The sequence below is a fragment of the Dromaius novaehollandiae genome, chromosome W (genome assembly GCF_036370855.1).
Source record: "Dromaius novaehollandiae isolate bDroNov1 chromosome W, bDroNov1.hap1, whole genome shotgun sequence".
NCBI lineage: Eukaryota > Metazoa > Chordata > Aves > Casuariiformes > Dromaiidae > Dromaius > Dromaius novaehollandiae.
Window position 1 is genome coordinate 44342758 of NC_088130.1, and position 22768 is coordinate 44365525.

The 22768-nt window shown below is 40.9% G+C and overlaps 1 protein-coding gene across 7 annotated transcripts in view; it reads left to right on the plus strand.

Annotated features, from left to right (window-relative positions):
• Positions 1-22768, plus strand: part of LOC135324402 (ras GTPase-activating-like protein IQGAP2) — a 126829-nt gene that overhangs the window by 57658 nt on the left and 46403 nt on the right. The window contains exons 3-12 of one of the 7 annotated variants that reach the window (XM_064500562.1): positions 4563-4719; positions 6374-6451; positions 8086-8162; positions 13317-13384; positions 13755-13868; positions 17796-17977; positions 18238-18325; positions 18901-19064; positions 19602-19689; positions 22143-22306. In XM_064500562.1, the coding sequence (XP_064356632.1) occupies positions 4563-4719; positions 6374-6451; positions 8086-8162; positions 13317-13384; positions 13755-13868; positions 17796-17977; positions 18238-18325; positions 18901-19064; positions 19602-19689; positions 22143-22306 (1180 nt within the window). The remainder of the gene's footprint in view (positions 1-4562; positions 4720-6373; positions 6452-8085; positions 8163-13316; positions 13385-13754; positions 13869-17795; positions 17978-18237; positions 18326-18900; positions 19065-19601; positions 19690-22142; positions 22307-22768) is intronic. The other 6 variants (XM_064500563.1, XM_064500567.1, XM_064500565.1 and 3 more) reach the window with 6 other exon arrangements.

Sequence of the window (22768 nt, forward strand, 5' to 3'; positions counted from 1 at the left end):
ACTGCTGAACTTCTGTCTGCCTCAGACTGCCAAGAATAAAAACAGAACTGAGCAGTGCAAATGGAAACTGTACCTCAGTACTTACTCCTGTCTGGCTCTCCAATACTCAGTATTGGAAATTGAAGTTTTGGACATTTATTTCCACTTTTTGAGTCTCATCTTGTTCTTTGTTTTGTTTTAAGGTAAAATCCCCTTATTTGTGCTGACAAGTAGTGCAGCATTCTGAAAATAAAAGCTAGGTAGCTTTGCTTTCTGCTCTATTTATGATCCCAAGCATCTCTTTTCAGGAAAACATCTGTTTACACTTGTTCAAACCCAACTGACAAGGTTAAAATTCACATGGGTAGCTCTGCAGGGTTGTTTTAATGATGGCAAGCTTTTGTTGGTGCTGCCCAGGACAGGGCTGTTGCATGTTTCAATCTGCCTCCTGAGATTCCCTTTTCCCCCCTCCACCATGGAGCACGTAGGCTTGAAGTCTGGGCTGCCCGGGTCCCTGGACCAGGGCAAGTATCTCAGCTCGGGGGCTGATGCTGCCATTTTTTCATTTCAGGCCTTTTTCTAGCATATGGGGCTGAGGGTACCATTTATAAACTCCATTTTTTCTCTTTATTCTGCTTTCTTGCTTTAAAACAGAAAATGAAATGACAGTATTTTGTCTTGTGCCATGAGTTTTGAGAAGAGAGAAGGGTACTTTAAATACAGATTAGTTTGGGTTTGGTTGTAGTTGTAGTCAAAGTAGTGACCAAGATAAACATCCTGTTCACTGCTACAGCTACTTTTCGTGGCATACACCTGTCAGCACATTAAGATTGTTAAAACCACAGTATTAGTTGTAAGATTGCATTGCCAGAAAAAAGAAATGATAGATATGCCTATGTGCATTTGATAGTTATGAAAGTCTTATTGCACAAGTTTCTTACTGAAGAAAAACACAGTCCAATGTTGAGTTATAGGCCCTAAGTCTTGCATAGCCATGGCATTAACTAGTTTTTTGTGGAGAACAGTTCATGCAACAGTCATCAAAATCTAATGCTGAGGCTGCGGTACTGTGTGCTTGGGAAAAACAGTGGCGAGCCAAAGACAACGCTGCTTTTCCCTCCAAAGAAAAACAGTGCTCCAAAGATACCTATAAATCCTTACTGTCAGGTGGATATCCTCTGCTTCATTTAGAGAAACAGAAGTGGAAGGGTTTTCTGGATTTTTTTCAGTCCAGCCTGCTGCTCTAGGCACCGTATCGCATAATCACTTTCATCAACTTACTGAATTGCCTCTTAAAGAGCAGGACCTTGCAACCCTGCAAGTAATGTTTTTTTATGTTTAAAACCACAAATCCCTTTTCACTAAATCAGTGCAAATTGGACAAAACTATTATAATTGCAAGAATTGGAAAGAAAAGTGCTGCAGATCTCACAACAGATACTAGAGAGAAAGTAATGGAGTTGAGCAGCTGTATGCAAAACTAAAACTTCTAGGTTTATCTGTATATTTGCAGGATTCCATGTAAATCTTGAGGCTTTTCCTCGCTGACAAAATGTACAAAAGAGCAAATCCTTTCATAGTAGCTCTTGCTGTAGATACGTAGCCCTGCAACTTCCTGACATTGATTAAAAACTTGTTACCTGTAATACATAGCTGTCTCCTTTTTGAAGTCTGATTCTCCAAAGCTGTAAGTTACAGCTGGCCCATTGCAGGCCTGTGAGAAGATCTCATCCCGTTTTTTCTAGAAGGAGTATCATCTGTAGATTTTAGCTACAAATGTAAAAACCCTCTTAATTTGTGTCATCTTCCAGATCTGCTCCCCTTACCTTTCTCTAACTTCTACTGAGTCGCTAGCATCCCTTTTCTAAAGGGGGGCTGTTCCCTCATATGTTTAGCTGTCCTTTTTTTCTTTTCTCCTCCTCCTCCATCATGCAGTTTCCTGTTTGTTCCTTGTTTTCCTTCTACCCACTCAATGGCTGGGGGCAGTCTCACTCTCCAGAAAAGGATGGATTTGGACTATTTTATGGGCTCGTCACCATGCAGTAAACAAATCCCGAACAGTTGTTTTGTTGTTGAAAAGCAGGAGGGCTGCAGAGGCTGGGGGAGTGATTTTTCAGCCTAGGTCAGCAGCTTCAATGGAGCGCTGTGGGGGCCGGAGCAGCTTGGTTTAGCCTGGGCCCTCTTGTAAAACCGGGCCAAGAACGCCCAAATGCATCATTTCCACCATCTCTCAACAGTGGCAGGCTATAAATAGCAAGCACTTTGTGCCACAAGAGTAGGAATTTGGGAGGGTTATATAATCTGCAAGTTAGGCCTGCTCCGAAGGCTGACTTGCTGTCCGTGGAGGTGGCTCAACCTCTGGAAGGGGGGCACAAGGACAGCCGCTTGCAGTGGAACAACAAATGGCAAGGCGTGGCTGGGTTTTGGGGGGAGATGCTGCAACAGCTGGTTTTGGACCCAAGAGATAAGATAGGGAGAACTTGCTTTTAAGTAGCAAATTGTTGTGCCAGAGGGGAGAAAAACATTTTTTTGTGTGTGTAACTTTAAAGAAAGTTCCTATGTAATCTTTTTTTGATTCCCTGGGCCAAAGATGTCAAAAATGTCTTAACAAGAAAACTGAGCTTGAGGAGTGTAAAGGATCTAGTGCGATGTGCTGAATGCTGCGGAGGCGGCATACGGTTTGTCTCACTGGAGATGGCTCCTGTGACAGCAAGGTCAAACCGAGCTCTTAGTGAATACCTCTCATTCATTAGTCAGCAGGCTCTTTCTGCTCTCTGTACCACTCTTCTAGAAGACACATTTTAGGAAATAAATTCCATATAAATAAGTAGTTGGCTCAGGCAAAGCCCAGATTTGCTACAGGCTAGAGCAAATATTCTTTGCTTTTCTTCCTTACCCTACGTTTCAGAGAAGACAAATGCTGTGATGTTTTGTTTCAGTGTGTATATTTATTCAGCCTATAGAATGTCATTAATAAAGATGACTTTTAGTGTCCTTGGCATGGATCTATAAAGCATAAATATGCAGTGCAGAAATGTGTCACTGAAACCATTCTTTTCACTGAAACAGCTTTTATGCTGCAAATTGCAGTTCTCCTAATGACACTCATTTCCATGCAGCTTTGTGTGATATTGTCCAAGATTTATGGCTAGTGGTTTCCTGAAGAGCTGTTTGGGTAGTCTGTGCTTCAGTGAAACAACTTTCATATGTCCTGTAATGAATCCAAAAGTGTAATGGAATAGGTCATTTGTGTTGAGCTCTAACATGAAACAAAATGATGTAGTGAGCTTTTTCTCCTCCGCAGTGAGGAGAACCTGGCCCACTTTCAACGTGGGTTCCAGCGTTCTGGCTTCCCAGCTCGCCCCTCTGGAGGCGATCCTAGATCTGTGATGCTGTTTCACACCGCGTGCAGCGAGTCTGCCTTCATGACACTTAGTAAAGCAAACTGATGTCTCCAGCTTTGTTCTCGTTCATTTGTAACAATATTAGTATCCTCTTAACCACAACAGAAATTGCCTAAGTGCAAAAAAAAAAAAAAAAAAAAAAAAAGTCTTTGGAAGGCACTAAATAGATTTATATTTCTTATGTGATTTAGCAGCTGGAAACGAGAACAGTATCACAGGGCTTTTTTTTTTGTTAAATACCACCAATGTAAGGAACTTCTGTTCCAGTGATCAGCATTCCAGTGCTGATCTTTCAGGACTATTTTCGTAGCAGTTTCTTGTGGCTGCTCGGTATAAACATACTGGGTAATACAGAACAATGTTTTATATCTTTTACTGGCATTATGAAATGATTATGGATTAATTATTTTCTCTCTAATATCTTAACACTAAATTGCAAAAAGTGGAACTAGCTCATCACCTTCAAGAGGGATTTAGTCACTGCTTGACAAGAAGCTATTTCCACTGGTGCGCAGAGGGAATATGCTTCAACCAAATCATTTTCAGAGAGCCCTGAAATGCATAATGTATGCTGTTTAAACAGAAAAGGCTTTGCTCCTCCATCAGTAATGGCGTTGCATACGTCAGCGGCGTAGCCGGAGCGCTGTGTCGTGCTGTGGGGGCAGGACGAGGGCTGCGCCAGTGCTGTGGGCTGAGACTCTCACCGTGGCTGTGACTGGTGGTGGTGGCCCAGGGGTTCAGGCCCCAGGCAGAGGCTCTATAGTCTTTTGTTTTGTTTTTAGACACCATAACAGTTCTCCATGTTTTTTTCTCATTCCAGCTTAAATTACTGTTAAGAGTCCAATGCTGTTGAAAAGATCTGAGAGTTTTCAGGCAGCAATGTGAAAATGCCTCCTAAGGCGTCTAATTTATTTCATGTCTACTTCAAAGGGCTTTGTGTACTGGTTACCAATGGGTCAATAACATCAAGTGCAGATCTGATTCTCTAGTTATTTTGGTCTGCCATGTTAATAAACACGAGAAAATTTTCTTCTTAATCTGTACCCTTTTTTCTTACTAATTTTGATTATTTTGTGGTAGCTGTTTCTAAATGCGTGATTGATGTGGGGAAAGATGTCGGTTCTAATATATTGTTAAAATTACAACTAACAAAATGTTTGTTGAACAATGTATTTGTAGATGGATGGAGGTCTGCTTGCATGAAGAACTGCCCCCTACTACTGAGCTGGAAGAAGGATTAAGGAACGGTGTTTACCTTGCCAAGCTAGCAAAATTCTTTGCCCCTAATGTGGTGTCAGACAAAAAAATCTACGATGTGGAGCAGACGCGTTATAAGGTAATAATATTTTCAGTTTTCTCACCAGTCAGACAAAATGTTTTAATGTTTCTCTTCTACCTCTTAAAGATACACATGCGTTGTTGGTTAACCTTTTCTGTAAGCCTGTCATTACCAGATGGAAGATAGGTAGCATGATGGAGCCACTATGATAAGCTGGAAACATTTTATACTTAGAAAAACTATGTTAAATCCAGTTAATGTTTTTAAAGCTGAACAAACTGTACTTCTGACTCCAGGGAGAACGTGAAAGTTACCATTTACACAATTATTCCTCACTAGGAATTGAAGCCAAAGGCACTTCAGTAATTAAACTTGGTAACCATTCTTAATTTTCCTCATCTTGTATTGGAGGACATTTACTTTATTAGATCTGTATGTTTGTTTGTGTTGTCCGATGTATCACTGAGGAAAAAAAAATCAAGCTGCCAGTAATTACATTTAGCTTGCTACATATGCAAGCTGTTCATTAACTCCATGATCCTCAATAGTATATACATACATATTCATGTATGGTGCATTATTTCAACCTGTAGAGGAGGGAAATTTGAGAAATGTATATCTGCATTTGTAACTATTGTATAGTAATTACTGGTTGTTATTTGAGAAATTAGAAACAAAGTTTGTCTAGTTCCCATATGGCTAATGGAGTCTTTATGTAAGGTAAGAATCATGCTTACATTTAAATATTTCTCTTGAGAATCTCCAAACCTGGAGTTCAGGCTTTTTTCCCCCTTTCTCCTGGCTCTTAAAACAAAAGCACTTTCCTGCTTTGCTCTTTGACTGCTGCTTTTGTAGGCTGCTGGGGAGGGCAGATCCTGACTCCTGTATTCAGCATTTGGTAACAAAGTGGGACTAGTTTGTCCCACTAGACAGGAGGGACTAGAGGTATGTATAGGTTGGGGGCATGAATGGCTTGCAATAGGGCTTTGTGGTGCCACAAAAATATTCCCACACCGAAGTACAACTTGAAGCCCTTTATATATGGCTTTGGAAATTTTGAGTTTCTATCATCTTTTAGCTTTGCTTAGTGAGATTTGTTGATGAGATGAATTTTTCCATAAAACTTTCACAGATTTGCATGGTTGTTGCCCATTCATTACTTTGTTTAGGCATTGATTTAGTGTTGTAAAAGATAAGGGACTGGCAGCTCTAGGTCATGAAACAGGTAGAGAAGAAGCAGCTTTTTTGCACCATGAGTACAACTAAGAAAAATTCCCCACAGTAGTTAAACCTTGTCTCAGCTTGGAGCTGAGTAGTGGCTAAGAGAGCTTGCGTGCTTTAATGGTGTCACTGAGGGGCATTACCGCTTCCATATTTTGGAGGTGTAGTGGTCCCTGGCGTTTGACAGCCAACCTTTACTCCTAAAGACTACTGAAGGGAGAACAAATTATCCCTTAAGTCACAGTGCATCCAGAAGTATACAAATCTCGCTTAAGTGATATAAGAAAATGAGACAACATGTGGCTGTTGTTACGCTTCTTCACTAACAGTATTGTAGCGGTGATGGTTTGGTCTCCAGGTCAAAAGAGGGAAAATTCCCTGAGCTGCTCTTCAGAGTATAAAATTGGGAAGCAAGAGGAGGATCAATAATAAGTGAATTTATTTTGCATTATTCTTGATCTTTCTTCTTTTTCTTCTGTGCTTCCAACAGAGATCAGGCCTTCATTTCCGACACACTGATAATACTGTGCAATGGTTAAGAGCAATGGAGTCCATTGGTCTACCTAAGGTAAGCATTTAAATTATAGAAAACAAAATGACTCAAGGCACAGACCCACTGACATTTCCTTTCATTTGCTTGAACCTAAGTAGTTGCTTACAGCAGCTCTACTGGAAAGGCTAGTTCAGGAAATGAATTTAAAGAGAAGGTAATGCTGAAAGCGGTGATGATGTCAGTTATATAGTATTGCTCTGTGTGCCTGGGCGGAGGCTGCTGCAGAAGATGTGCCGTGGGTGGAGATACTCAGGCTACTTCTGTCCTGGGAAATCAAATGGGAAAGCTGGCAGTATTTTAACTGCATCTTACTGTTAGTGCAGCCTCTCAGCAGGGGCCTGAGTGGAGTATGATTTAAAATGGAAAACTGAATCATACTTGCTCCCTTTGAGTTACTACCTCTTGTCATGTTCTTGCTGCCTTTTCCTCTTCACGTGTGTCCTAGTTTTCTCGGTCTCTGCCCTGTTTCTAGACTGTCCTTGCACCCTCCAGTGTGTCTGCATGGCTGTGCTGGTCCTGTTCCTGCAGCTGCTTTCCTGGGTCACCTTTCATGTTTATCTTCCTTCTTGTTGGTCTCCACTTGTCGTGCTCCCCTTCCGCTCCTGTTTCTGGGCACCAGTGAGTCTTTTTGAGATGAAAATTCTTTTAGAAAGGGCTATGTGGAAACATCCACTCTGCTATTCTGAGGTTTTGGCACCCATGTGCAGCCCATGGCTGCCCCATGGCCAGAAAGGGGAGCTTGTAGCTACCACCAGAAATGCTGTACAGATGGGAGGACAAGGAGGCCCTGCCTCTTCTAGATCGGGTGTTGTTGGCTTTATTCGCTGGCTAGCTGCTTCGGTTTGCTGTCTAGCTGTCTTATTTGCACCCTGCCATTCCTTCTCCAAAAGGTTTTGCTCCTGTTGCTGAGGAGGGTCATGGCTGAAAGGTCTTCCAAGTCTGCCAAAGCGGTTGTGACCAAATGATGAAGAGGGCACTGTGCTCCCAACTTGCTCTATTGTCTTGTTCTGTTAAATGTGGAACTGTGCGATGGGAGCATACTGCCAGCTCTCACGGCTAGCCAAGTCATCTATTTTATTTTCATGGAGAAAGTGTTTAGTGACTGGAACCTCAGACTGGGACCAAGACCAGGAACAAATTAGTGGTAGAACCGGAACTGGAACTTATGATGTGACTTTTTGGCTAAATTATTTCACATTCCTCAATCTGAATATCTTTCTCTGTAAATGGTGGCAGTGTTTACAGAGTTGAGGATGCTGATAATTAGAATTTAGCCTTTTTAAACTATCTTTGATGCTGATGGCTCACAATGAAGCTTTGCAGATTGTAACTATATCAGAGGTTCTGGGTGTGTATAGGAGGACAAATTCTACTTGCTGAGCTCTTGCCACAGGACTTTTTAAAAAACCTTGCTAAAATACTATCTGCCTATCTTCCATATTTTTCCTTCTATTAAATAACTTTTGTTCTTCATGAAAATGAAATAACTGATAAAATGTAGGGCCTCAGAAGAGAATTAATTCATAACTGCATAGAAATAAGTTAACCTTCTACAATTCAAAGATACGATTCTAAAGAGAGCCCATTTTAGCTACTTTTCTGCCCAGTAATCTCTGTTCTCCTTTAACTGGCTTTTCTTTGTTTTTTAGATCTTTTATCCAGAGACTACAGATGTCTACGACAGGAAAAACATACCTAGAATGATATATTGCATTCATGCTCTAAGGTAACTGGTGATGGGAATGATTGCTAAAGTAACTGGCAAACTTAGGATTGTAAGCCTAGAATGTCTTTAGGGTAACCAGTATGTCAGAATCTGTCACAATTTAGAAGTTTATTAATTTAAACTTGGAGGTGTAAGTTGAACTTTGTCAGGACTCTTGGGCAAATTATTTCTGAAATAGAAATGAAGAACCACTGAATTTAATGCAGACATCCTTCTCTCAGTGTGTATATATACTAAGTTTCCTCCTCATCAAACATGCATGCATCACTTTGAAGTACATAGTAAGACAAACAAACAAATGAACAAAACCTTTGCAAAACGTTAGTATAACCACGGTGCAGAAGTGCCCATCAGGGAGTGAAACTGATGCTGAAGTCCTATCCCAAAAGAGGAGCAAATAATTAATGTATTCTGAGGTCATTCATCTGAAATATAACATTTTCCAAGGTTTAAAAGTTCTGAGGAACTTTCTCTTTGATGTAATGCAAAGTCAGGAAGGTGTTGGTTACATCACTGAAGTACAGCTAAAGATTTTTTCTTCTTGCCTTAAGCATTTCCCTGTGATGTTTAACTCTAAAAGTACAGAATATCTGCCTCATCCTGTCGCTAGCGCAAGTGGTGGCGGTGTTGGCAGACAGCTCCTCCCTTCTGTGGCTCTCCTAGCTCATTTTCTGCACATGGAGGTCGTCTTCCTTCCTAACTTTCTTACATACTAGGCTTGCAGAGACATAGCTAACTTATGCCCCAGACTTTCTTCTATGTTCCTAATGGCATTCATAGGCATGTCAACTGCCCCAGGGGTATAGGTCAGAAACTACTCAGTACATGCTGTAATAGAAACATTTTACAGTCTAATCTTTGAAATCATGCACGCTCCTGTACTTCATTGGTTCTTATATGCGGAGTTCAACATATTTCTTTCAAATGCCGAGTGTTTGGAATTGGCAACTCTTGTGTTTGTCGGCTGTGACAAGTGTTGCCCCTTGAAATTATTACGCCTGGTGTAATATCGACTGTGCAGTATCACCAGGATCGTCTGAGGGTAGCTATCGCCTAAAACTATGTAGTGCAGTCGCTTCTGTCAGCAAAGTGTCTTATGTAAGCTTGAAGCGATTTCCTGAAGTGGACGCATGGGGCTCCTAATGCTAAGCAGCCCAGGCTGAAGTGGTGGGCTGCGTTCCCCTCCGCTGACGTCACCGCCTTTGTTCAGACCTTCTGCAGGGGCGGAACACAGTGGGGTTTTCAGATCTTTGTTTGCCCGTGTATGAAGGACTTCATCAATTGTGGATTTGAATGCTACATGAAAAATAAGCCATCCATTAGGTATCTCTTACAGATCTGTCTGATTGCAATGCCAGTGTTGCTTTTTGTTCTTGAACTGGATTTTGCAAGGGATTGGCCTTTGGATAGGAGTTTTTCTTTTTCTGGCTTGACCTGTCTCAGGATTTATGCTAGTATCAGAACTGGTCAGTGTGTCATCTTGGCTTCCACTTCCAAGTTTCTTGTTTACATTATTTTTTCCTTGATGCATAGCAGCACAAAGTTATAACTCTGGCTGCAGTTCTGAGTTACAATTTTAGAAATAGGCTTTATATAAAATCAAGTGTATCAAGTCACGGGAAGGGGAGAAGCTCCTGTGATGCATTTGCTTATGAGACTTTCCCGTGACAGCATAGGGCCCTGTGCATGCATCACATGCAGGATGTGAGACTAGAAGGGTTGTCAAGCTTTATTTATCTGCATGTCTTTTCCTAAAATGCATGTCACAATTGTCTTTCAGTTCAGACTCCAGTAACTCTGTTGAATTGCATACAGACTACGTAGAAAGCAGGCTGGCTGGGCGCAGTCAGGTTCTCAGCATGGAAACAGCAATTAGGGATGGGACGCTCTTGGCCAGCAATGCTCACCATTGCGCCGGCAGCAGAGGGACATGGCGCTGCAGGAACCCAGATCTGTTCCCAGTTCTGCCACTGCTGGAACCACTGACTGCGCTCCCCCGGTCCTGCGCCGCCTATCGCTGCCTCTTTTTCCTGCTTGGTCTTCCGTGTTTGTCATGGCATCCTCTCCTGGCCACCTGGGAATTAGCGCACCAACTGCTGGGTTTTGAAAAGCTGGCATCCCCATTTTCTTGGTGTCTGGCACCACAGCATCCAGAAAGAGCAAGTGCAAGCCAGCTTTTCCCCTTTGCATCAGTAGCATATGAACATGATCGCTATATGAAGACTCACCATAGGGTTTAAATGCTAAATTCTGATACATCTTGGAGCACATGCTCAAATTTCAAAGGCTTGTAACTTGGGAAAATGGAGCACTTTTTCTGCGAGCTGAAAGGTTGACCTAATTCCCATTCTTTTTTAGCTGTTATCAAGTTGTTACTCAAACATCAGTAGCCCTGAGCTTTCCAACAAAACTATAGGATTATTTTTAAACAGGATATTTTCTTCCCCTCATCCTTGGAAATAATGAAGCCATTTTTAGTTGAGGCTTTCCAAAATGAATTCAGACTGAAGCACAGTCAGCATGCATAATTTAGCTGAAACGCTTAAAGTTGTTAAAATTATAAATAATTGGCCCTTAGAGTGTAAAATACCCTTAACTCTAGGTAATGGAAGCAAAAAGTCCCATCTATCCAGAGTCTCTGACATATGAAATGTTAACACTTCATAGGGAATGTCTTTGGTTCTTTGAGGTTTTGCTGATCTTTGAGATGGAGGGCCTCAAGACAGGCAATGACTCTAAACAAAATGGTTTAAACATGTTTTTAGGATGAGTGTTCTGGTTCAAGCCTGAAAAGGGGAATGTTGCCCTTGCAGTATGTGAAACTACTTGCACTGTCAAATACATCACAGCTCTATGCAGGAAGGAGTGTCTTAGCAAACAATTTCTAGATTCCTGTTAAACATAATTACTTTTACGCTTTTTTCCCCTGTTGCAACATTGATTAAGATTTGAAAAACACAAAGGTCTAGTTCTCACTTCATGCACCGTTTTTCTTATAAAAGCTGGTTTGGATTAGGACGTAGGCAAATGAAGTTAAGAACTGCTTCATTTAAAGTAAAGTGCTAACAGTGATTGTTTTTCCTAAATAGCAGTGCTTAGAAAAATTTTTCCGTAAATATTTAGCTTGCAGATCATCTTTGGAATCGGATCACTGCGTTCCGGACAAGCTATCCCTCCGAAGCTTGACAGCGTCAAGACATTGTTTTCCTAGGAAGTGATGCAGTAACAAACATACTTCTTTCTTTAATACCAGTATGACAAACACAGGCATGGAAATGTTGGATGGTGTGCTATGCATGAGCTAAGCTTAACAGCAAGACCCGAGAACCTGTGGTGCGTCAGAACTGCGCTCAGTGCATGTGTGTGGGCAGCACGAAGGGAATCGCACTGGGAGCTGCCATTTCCCCTTTGCTTCTCCTGCTCCTGGTGCCTCGTATCCAGCTTTCTCAACTCCAGCCCCTCTGCTTGTGACTTTTACACGGGTTCTCTGAGGTTCAGGTTACATGTGTGAAAGTGTTAAGCCCGCTGTTTGCCACGTGAAGTCCCACCGTGCTGCAGGCTGCCAGTGTCTGTGTCGCCGCGAAGGCCCGCAGCAGCCTTTCGGCACCACCTTGTGGCTACTGAGCTCGTCGGCACCACGGAGCGCCGCGGTGAAGCCCTCGGCGTCCTGCCGCGGCGCTGAGCAGCGAAACCAGGGCCCGCGGGTGTTCACACCGCTGCTGCTCCGCGCCTCCCCGGCATGGTGACCCTGAAAAGCCAAAGCGTCCCTGCGGTGCTGCCGGTTTCTGTAACTGCGGGTCTGACCCCCTGTGCTGCGAGCACTGCAGCCGGGACTGTGCCCTTGCCTTCAACTTGCAGCAAAACCTCTTAAAAGGCTGCAAGGAAGGATTGGCAGGCAGTGCAGGGTAAAGGGGGGGCCTGGTTCAATAGGTACTACAGTCAGAGTTTTTCTCTGGTATAGCTAACTTGCATTTAAGACTGCTTTGAAAGGTGAGAATAGCAGTTGCAATGATTTGGAGGGCTGCAGCAGTCGGAAGAGTCTCTTGCATACGTGAGGGGTTTTTTGCCTCTGTCCAGGTTGTGATAGGGTGGAGGAGCAGCCGTGGTAGCACGGCAGATGAAATACTGACTCTTGTGCTTAAAAATAAATGTCGGCTACAAATACTTGTTTTGAGATCTCATCCTGCAAGTCAGTAGTAGCTAAGAGAGAACTGGAAAGGAAATGTGCCCCTCAGCAAAACCCCAAGCCACAGTGCACATCTGCAGCATACAAAGTTGTGGGTAAAGGCGCTAAAAAAAAAAGAGGCAAAATAATCCTCTTGAAGGAACAAGCTATTAAAACACTATTTTTAAAATCTACCTGCTGAGAGTTGAGCCCTCCTCGCAAAACTCACTTGTTCATTGTGTATTTCACTGATAAATTATAGAAATCCCCCTTTTTTGTAGATAAATACCTGCCTTGTGTTGGGGAGATATGGATAAAATATGTATTTACTCAGCTGTTCTTCAGATACCACTACAGAGCTTTAGGACTAATTAGTATAGGTTTTCATGCTATGCTGGAACAAAAGCAGTAGTTCCTGGAAAGCACTCTTACATTAAGCTTACTTCATTTTGAAAAAACAAAATAAGTAATGCCATAAGTGTGTGAGGGGAGCTTGGATGGGCATATAGGTCCTTGTTCATCTACATTTAGTAACAAGGATGTCAGTGATTTGGGTGCGTCTCTTTTCAGCTATTAATTATAAGGGTGTAATAACTTAACTTGAAACAGTACATAGGTCCAAAGCGATAAGCTGTACTGAAGTGACTTCATACCTTGGTCTTCCTAGTGCTTGTTTTTTTAATTTCTTTAGTTGCATTAGGGTTTTGTGCTTTTTCACATATCACCTATGATCTGAGATACATTGCTCTTGTCTCTTAGAGATGCTTCTTTGAAACATCAAGTCAAAAAAGAGTTTTCTGTAAGACTTAAAATACAGCGTAAAGAAAATTGTAGATAAGTTTATTCCACATCTGTCTATCAAAAATCAAGGATTAAAGAATGAATTTCAGTGGCAGTTATACTAATACAAACATTGGTTTCACTTGTGCAGAAAGCAGACACCTCAACAAACATGCAGAATTTTTTATTCTAATTTTTTTTCTTTGCAGTTTGTATCTGTTCAAACTAGGATTAGCACCACAGATTCAGGACCTACTTGGAAAAGTGGACTTCACAGGTAATAAACTGCTTATCTAATCATATGTTAGGTAATTTTCTTCAGCCTGTAAATCTGCTAACACTGTACATATTTTCCATTATGTTCTTTCTCCTCCCCCACGGTTGTCCTGAATGCATCCTAATTAAATAGGTGGGAGGCTGCTATTTTTAATGAATGTCAATCTTTGAAGGATGGAAGGGAGTGAATTTACGTGGAATACTTGTCATATCTTAGAGAGCCCTTCAAAATGGAGAGGAAAAACTGTTAATCTGTAGCCACAGACTCTCTTAAGAAATTGCACATGTATTTGTAGACATGGTGATTCATGAAGAAATTGTTAAGGTTTGGTTCTGTTAATGGTTCTTTTTTTATAAATATGTATAAACAGAGGAAGAAATCAGCAACATGCGAAAGGAGCTGGAGAAGTATGGTATACAGATGCCATCTTTTAGTAAAATCGGTGGGATTCTGGCCAGTGAATTATCAGTGGATGAAGCTGCATGTAAGTGTGGTTTCTGTTCTATTTTCTACTGAATACACTGACAGAACTCTAAATTACTTTCTGTCTATTTTTAATTCATCTAATTTGCCATCTCTTACTTACATTTCTTGGTATTTATTAAGTGTTCATTGACTATCACATTGCATTATTGTTATAAGGCCTTCTGCAATTTGTCAGGCTGCATTTTTGAGCAGAAAACGTATCTTCTCTTATGTGTCTATGTTGAAACATGGTAGGTGTTACCAGAAACTAAGATTTTTTTCTTACCAGCTTGTGCCTGTGCTTAGTGTCCTGGTAGTTGGTGTGCCTTTGGCATGACAAATTGAGCTTTTTCTGTGCCTCCACACCCCAAGGTACAATGGGCTAATGAAGACAGCATCCTGAATAAAATTGAAAAGCTTCAAATTAGAAATGAAATATCAGAAGTACTTCACAGTGTGTAATTAGGCTGCACAACTAGCCTAATGGTAACAGCATGACCACAACCATCGCAAATAACAGAGAGACTTAGGGGGAACCTGTGTTCAAGTTAAGCCAGTCCTTGACTACTCAGTTGGGGGAGACCTTTATTAGAACAAGATATCCTCTCTGTGCCCCCAGCCTGTGTTGGACTGCTTGTGAAAACACCTGGTCAGGCTGCTGTGAGGATGACACTGGACTAGATGGACCACTTTCTCCCATATGGTGGCTGGTGGCAGGTACGTGGAGGAATCGCCTGCCTCCACAGGCAACTTTGACTGCTGGTGTGTCCTACAGCAGTGGAAAGGTCTGCTGGAGGGCACTTGCCCCTGGAGCATCAGAAATAAGCTGTTCCTTTTTAGGTGATTTGATGCACAGTTCTGGTGCTTTTAAATCTATGTTAGACAGCTTCCACTTACAAGAAAAATTAAATGCTTTTTGCTGTCCAAGCCTATCCACGTGTCGTCTTCTGCATTTTAGTTCCTTTGTGGAATGAAATTAAAAAAAAATTGCTTGAACTTAAAGGACATCAAATAAAGTGTGTCCACTTAAATCCATGCATGAGCTAAGTTATTTTGTTCTGAAAATACTGTCTCTTTTTAGAGGAGCAAACTGAAGAACAGAAGGGCCAGTTGAGAACATTCAGTGGGACAGTAGATCATTGATAAAACCAACAATAGTGCTGTAGGCTAACCTTTAAACGCAGGGCAAAAATAAAATACTGCATTATAATTAAGTACCATCACAACTTTGTTAGACCTTGCAAAGTATTTAATGGCAAAGTAGCATGATTTAAACAAGCTGCTTCATAACATTACTTAAAACATGAGCTAAAACGTCCAGATCTTAATTTAAAACATGCTTCCTCATGTTCATTTTCATTGTGTTGTATCTTTTGGAGCCTGCTATAGCTTGATGTTGTGCATGCTTTTGCCAAGGTAGCTCATAAGATATTGTCTTTGAAAGGAGGGATGCTTTGTCTGCTGTCTTTGTTTGTTTTGCAAATTTTCAGAGATTGTGGCTATCAAACAGTTTTCCAGTGAGCTTCCTTCCTCCCACAGAGTTGAAAGGGCTGCAACTCCCTTTTTCTGAAAGATTTTTATAACTTCTGAAGTGTTTTCAGTGTCCCATAGAAAAGTAGGCTTTCCTGATGCTGACTGTGGTTCTTTGGGCTAGGAGTGTGCTGTAGATAACATGCCTTGACCCGGAACAAGAAGTATCTGTTATGGGAGCTTCACACGCTTGAGGATTGAAGCAGAGGTCCTGCAGAAGAAGCATCTAACATGCTGCTTCCAAAGCATGCTGCTCACGTCAGCGAGGCATCTTGCACACCTGGGAGAGGCTACATCCTGCCAATACATGTGTTATTGCACGAGGACACAGGAGTGATATCTTAGCCACTTGAAGTTGCTGCTGTACTGAATTGAGCTAGAGGAAATTCTTTTAGAACAACTTTCAGTCATGAGTTTAATGCCTAGCAATGGAAAATCCACTCTTAAGTAGGCAAGTTGTTCTAGTAACTGCCCTCTCTGAGAGCACACTGCTTCATTTTATGCTTAATTTGCCTATGTTCAACTTCCAGGGGTGTGTTCTTGTGTTTTGCTTCACTAAACTTGTGTGTTCCTTGGTCACGTTAAAGACTTGTTTCCTAATCATTGACAAGCATCTTTCATTTTCTTAATATACTGAAAGGAATTGAAGGCTCTAAGCTCATGTATAGACCATAAATTAAATATAAGTCAGAAGAGAAGTGTGTTTACTGAATATTCTTTTCCAGTTTAGCAAAATCATGCTAGGTGGCCACCTAGAAAGCAAATTTCAAAATAATATTGATAGGATAGGAAAAATGGTGTTCAGATACTGCCCCTAACATCTCTCTGATGTCTAATTCTAGACAAGCTGCTCTGATGATAAATGGGAAGGGCACACTAGGAGTGTATTGCAGAACTGCAGAAAAACAGGCTTGGAAAAGATCTCAGGTCACCTAGAGTGTTTCTTCTCCAGAGCAGTATCTAGATAAATATTTATCAGGAATTACATTATATACAGTAACGCCTGTAAAATCTTTCAGAGGTGGATGGTGGTTGCCGGTAGGCAATATCCTGGGGTTTTTGTCCAGCAGCTGCTATTGCAACCCTCCCAGGCTCTGGAGGACACCCTTCCTTGAGACTCATCTCAGGCTCCTCCTTGGGGCCCAAGGGCGTGCAGAGTGCGTTGGCACTTCCCCCAAAGGATTTTCTATGTCTGACTCAGCTGCCAAGTGGTTTTGGTTTGTACTTTTATATAATTCTTCTGTATGGAAAAACATTTCAGGCTTTTAAAATCTTGATTTGTGTTTGGAGTCAAGGATTTGGTTAGGAATTGAAGTTCTCCTGTTCTCCCAAAGGAGAGATTTAGCAGCAATGCAATGTCAATGAGCTGTTTGGCTGTACTGAAGTGCTAGGGGATTTTTTTCCCTTCTGCCAATGCAATAACTTTTAGGGAACCCTGAGAAGCCCTTTGGGTGCTCTTCCCCCCCTGTTTGAAGTTGTCTGCTGCTGTCCCGCAGCTCTGCAGGAGGCAGAACTGGGGTCCAGTACATCAGCATCTCCATCCTCCTTGGTTTCCTGGTCCGGGGGGACCTCACTTAGGAAAGGAGACAGTCTCTGTCCTAGGCAAAGTTGTGGATGTGGTATGAAGGGTTGTGCCCTGCCTGGGAAGTCTTAACTCTTTTCCAGGGACAGGCTTTGTGGAGTTTGAATGTCCTTGTGTTCGTGTGCAATCTTTCAGATACAGTTACTTTAGACAATACTTTTATATGTCCCTTATGTCTTTATGGACACACAAGGTGACTCAACTAAGAGAAATGGTACGAAAAGTGCTTTCGGTTCCTGTCATCTAAGTTAAGCATCAGAAGTGGGGCACATTGGAGGGGAATATGTAGATTGTTACGTACATGTTAAACATTCATTTCAAATAGATCAGAAGAAATGGTGACAGTAGAAATAAATGGATATGAGAAATATATGTTATGAAAGGTTTCCAACTTGGTTTCCAACCTGGTGTTCTGAAAGTGTCTCAGGTGAGGTGGGTGGCAGTCCCAGAGATTTAAGCTAAAGGAACTGGGAACATGCATGGGGCAGCTGTGCAAATGGGCATGAATTTGACAGGCCGCTGCTAAGCTGCTCACATGATCATATGTACATACAAACTGTCGTCCTTCGGTTCTTTTGTTTCTACTCTCAATAGAATTATTTTGTTGCCTTGCAACAACAGCTAAGTGATTTCTTGTTACTTGACAATTTCCCCAGCTCTAATTAAGAAACTTAAGTTTTTATAATGTCAATAGCATGCTATTGTTTGCTTTTTGCTTTTTTCTTAAAAAAAAAAAAAAAAAAAAAAAAAAGAGGGGGGGAGAGGAATCAAAAGCGCTTGAATTAAGTATTTTTCATTGCTTCCTGAAATATTGGATTCTGCTTTTAATTTTAGTGCATGCTGCAGTAATAGCAATTAATGAAGCTATTGAGAAGAGAGTAGCAGAGCAAACCATTGTAACTCTGAGGAACCCAAATGCAATGTTGCTAAATGTGGATGAGGAACTTGCACAGGAATATCAGACTGAACTCTTTGAAGCTAAAAGGAGGAAAGAGTCAAATGCAAGACTTAAGGTAGTGGTATTTTATTAGCACTCACAGTATATATGCTCATTCATGTTTTTCATACTATTTTTACATGGATATTTTACAGGAAGCAGAAATGCTTTAAATATTGCTCACCCAATTAAAAAGTGCAATTTTTTGGTTCATGTCAACAAATATTCGTTTACAAGTAAACGGGTAAATATTTCAGTTGATTCAGTTTTAATGGCTACGCTAATTGCTGTTTGTCTGCAGACTTTTTATTTACTAGCAAAGATTTTGTTTCTTTTTAGAATGGCACAATCTCAGAAGAGGAGAGAGATGTCTATGAAGAGCTGCTGACACAAGCTGAGATTCAAGGCAATATCAATAAGATCAACAGTAAGCCATTCTGGATCCTTATGAAAGTGTGGACGTAGAACACAAATGATTTTCCAGATTCAAGCTTAGACTGACTTGAATTTCACAGGAATAAAATATTTCTGTGGAAATTCATAACACATACTGAAGTAGTTAATGTCTCTCTACAACAGTATGTTTTTTTTTCTTGCTGCTCCTTCTTTGCTAATCTTTTGGGGACTACTGTCTGTGCATTTGTTTTTTGCTGAAAGGACTCAGTTCAGGATCAAATCATTTTTGCCTGCTTTGTTTCTTTATGTTTGTGAGCTCCTGTTGTGTGCAGAATTCTGTAAATTTTGACCCCCTCTTCTATTTAGAATTGAAATTCATTCATAAGCTTCCATTCGTTAAAGTTACCTGTGGGCAAACTGCTCCCACCTGGGCTCATACTGAGGTAGAAACTCCTTTACTAGAATTGGTCTTGAAATATAATCCTCTGCTGGATAAAGACTGACACTCTAGTTGGCTTTTACAAAAAGTGAGATGCTGACAGCAATGGATTTTTTTTTTTTTTTGCAAAGCATATTTGCTGTTTATAAGCATTGTTTTCATTTCAGTTCACATAGCTTTAGTCCAAGTGAATGAGGCTATTGACCGGCAAGATGAAGTGGCGCTGATGGCAGGTTTGAACCGTCCTGCTCTGAGCCTACTTGAAGTTCTGCCGCAAAATTCCTCATGGTACCTAATGCAATTGTGTGATTCTAAAGAACAGAAAATGCAGGTAATTGAATGGTACTACCCTGGCACATCAGTTTCAATTTTTTCCCCTGATTTAATCAAGATAGAAATTACTTTACTCTGTACTCAGCATCACTTATGGAACAATTTTCTAAAGGACTAAAAATGACTGATTTACTAATCAATACCAAACTAGTTGCATTTGCTGTAAAAAGCATGATGCACTCATAAGAAGTTATTAATTAAGTTGTAAAAAGAAAACTTGAGGTATAGTATACAACCCCAATACCATGCTTGTTTTGAAAATGAGTTTTAAATTTGAATACAACAAAAAAGGTGATATTGGAGCAGTAGCACTGGAGGAAGAGTACTGGAGCAATTGAGCTTTTAGAAGAAAATTCATCATTTCAAATAAGATCAAAATAAAAATTTCATGGGGAGAAAATAAATGCTGTGTTTAAATGTGCCTTTGTATTTGATGCTCGGTCAATAGCCAATCCTAGTGTTCCATCAAAGGGTTTTATCCCTCTTCCCCAATACATTTAAAAGCATAATTGAATCTTTTTTTCTGATCTGTTAGATAGCAGGGTTTCCAAATATGCTCGACAAAAATGAAATACAGAAAGAAGTTAGTGTTGCCAATGCGGAAGCTGAGGCTCACAAGCTTAGTGAGTAACTGTCTTAATATTCATTTTTACCATCACCGTTTCATTAATTTGTTAATTAAGCTGATTAATTGAATCCACCATTCCTTGCATGTAAACAGGGTTTCTGAAACTGAAACCATATGAGTTGCATTTTATTTTTGTTACTGTTCTTCTCAGTGTCACAATTGCCAAGTCACCAATGTCTGCTGCGTTGGATATATTCTTTTATCTGAGATAGCTAACACTTTTTTCTTTGAATAATTTCAGCTACTGATAAACACACTGGCTAAAACTGAACACAGTGCATGGCTTGATGGCTTGAACAAATACTCGTCTGTGCAGTGTTAACCCCCACTTGGGAGTGACCACAATTCTTGTAGAGTTAAAATAGAATGATCAAATGGAAAAATATTTTGCAATCACATAGCAGAGGAAAATTATTATCACTTCTAGATACACATCTCTAATCTGTTCTTAGCCTGCTAAGAATGTCACAGTACAAATGCTAAAATACAAAAATTAGTTTTTAAAAACATGGTTAAGGGGGATCTAAATTTGCAGTGCATGTGTTGGCAGTTGCTTCTTTTGACTGGCAACTTCTTTGCTAGGAGATCCAGCTTTGGTTAAACTGCTGTCATTTCATGCTGCGCCTGGCATGGCTTAGTGGCTGTTTTGTCTCTGGCATTATTTTCAGTGCTTTGGATCCAGGCTGATTGCTTTTGTAATGTGACTTAAGGGTGGTACTGTGAGGTAAGCTTAAGCCAGAAGATAAGCTTGACTTAACACACCAAATGTTAGCCTAGGATAGGCATGGTGTGCCGGACTTTCCTGTGAAAGAGTTGCTCCTGTGAAGGAGTTGCTCCTTTGTAAAGGAAATGGGAAAGAAATGGTGATGTAGTAACAGTGATTTGGAAAGTTATTTATGAATTTCTTAGGTTTTGTTAAAAAGGAAGAAATAGCAGTTTTTGTTATTGGAATGTGAAAACAGTTTGGTTTGCAAGTTGCATGCTTTGTTCTTAAATTGGAAATCAACGGCTTAGTTACTGACTACACAGTCTGGTTCTGTTGTCTTTTCCTCTTTTCTCTAAGAAAGCATGCATGCAGAAGCTTTGAGACCCTTTTGCTTTTTCTAACCTCAAGAATAGCAAAAAAGAGAGCTGTCAAGAACAACATATGACCATGCTTCAGAATAGTTGAAATGAGAGAAGAGCTTATTTAGGTGGGCCTGGCTACTTAGAAAGGTTTTCAAAGTTTGCATGTTGTATAATATGATCTGAATGCTGCTCCATATGCAAAGTGTGGGTGGTGTCCACTGTACAAGCAGTCTTGTACACGCTTGAGCAGTTAGTGGTGACTAAAAACATACTCTAGATAATAGTAAAGAAAAGCCATAAGATAAGGTGGAGGAGATGGTTATTTTGCTGATGGAAATGACATTTAGGTAATTGTCATTCTTTGCTCTGCCCTGTGTGCTCTAACCTTCAAGGTTGTTTCCCTTTGCGCAAGACAAGTAGTAGTATCTTAATGTGACTTGTTCCTGGGTGCGTCCTGGGCTGTGTTTCTTCAGAGTTGGCTCCTCCAGCTGTGCAATTATGGGAGCTGTGACTAAGCTAAGGGGTGTTGTAAAGTTTCTGTGGCTGCCCAGGTGCAAAGTGTTTTTCAGCATTTTCTGCTGGGGGTTCAAATCTCTACTGAAGTCAGTCCAACAGAAAACAAAGCAGACAAGCAGTTCATGCACTGAGAAGGCTTGCAATTATACTTCTTGATGGTGGTCTGCGTAATATGAAGTTTGAGCTGTAGAGAAAGGGACAATTTCTGGATGGCTGTGCTTGTGAAGACTAAAGTTTCAGACAGATAAGTGGATGGGCAATGGCACACAGAGGAATTGAGGAAAGCTGTAGCATGTGCGTTTTCCTCAGTTTAGCTACTGACAATTCCAACCCTCCTGGTCCTTGGCCCATTTTATGAGGCCTCCTGAAACCCAGACAGTGAAAATGTCATTGGTGTTGCAGGCTAGACTTGTTCTAGATAGCTGAGTTAGGTCTTGCTCAGAGGAGGAGGAGAGGAAGGAAACAAAACAGATGGGAGGGAGCATTTGAGGTGAGGTGACCCTGGGGCACTTGAGCTGACATGCCATCACTACTGTCACAAGCAAACACAAGAGGAACATTAGATCCTTCTTCTTGGGATGGATCAGGTCATTGTTTGGGATTAAAGGTAAAACAGATGGTCTCTAATGCCTAAAAATCCAGAAACTTTGAAGTCCTCCAGACAATTATGTACTGCATGCTTCTGAACAGACAATATTTTTGCAACATTTGGCAGATTGTGTCTTGAAGAACCTTATATGTGTACCTTTTTCTCCAATGACAGCAAATGATGTTCTTTGGATAACATAATTGTCCTCTACATGACATAAAAGAGCAAATGGCATGTGAAAATTAATAGGCTTTTCTTTCCCTGCTATTCTCTAGAACTTATAGCAGTTGACAATATCAATACTGCAATTCGTAACTGTGATCCTAGTAAAACACTGGTTGCACTGATGAAACCGGAGGCCCAGTTGCCTGTTGTTCACTCATTTGCTGCTGCTGTCTATCAGACTGAACTGTTCAGCCTTCAACAACAGAATGCTGTGGTAAGAGTGAAAAAGCTTGTGACCTGCTCTCTGATGTTGCATAGTCAAGCCATGACAGAGCACAAACATAGCATGTTGTCATGTAAAATATCAGACTTAACTCTTGCCATGGTTATGTATTGCATGAATGTTTTTGATGGAATAAGCAACGCTGAATTACAGAAGTTGTGTTTTGACACACTTTGCTCTGCTGAGCTCTTGTGTTGCAACAAATTGGCAGACCTTTTTTAATTGTTGCATGCTCTCACTCTGAGGACTAACTACATTTTATATGTTGTGTAGAAAGTAGCACCCTGATAAAAGAGGAAGGTCAGAATGGATGGGACTATGGGGCAAAAAAAAAAGGCTGATAGGAAGAATGTGTAGCAGACTGAGTAAGCTCTACCAGCAGTGGTGTGTTAATGTGACACTGCTGTGGTTAGAAAGTTTGTTTTCACACTTCAGATTTCTTAAATCAAGTGT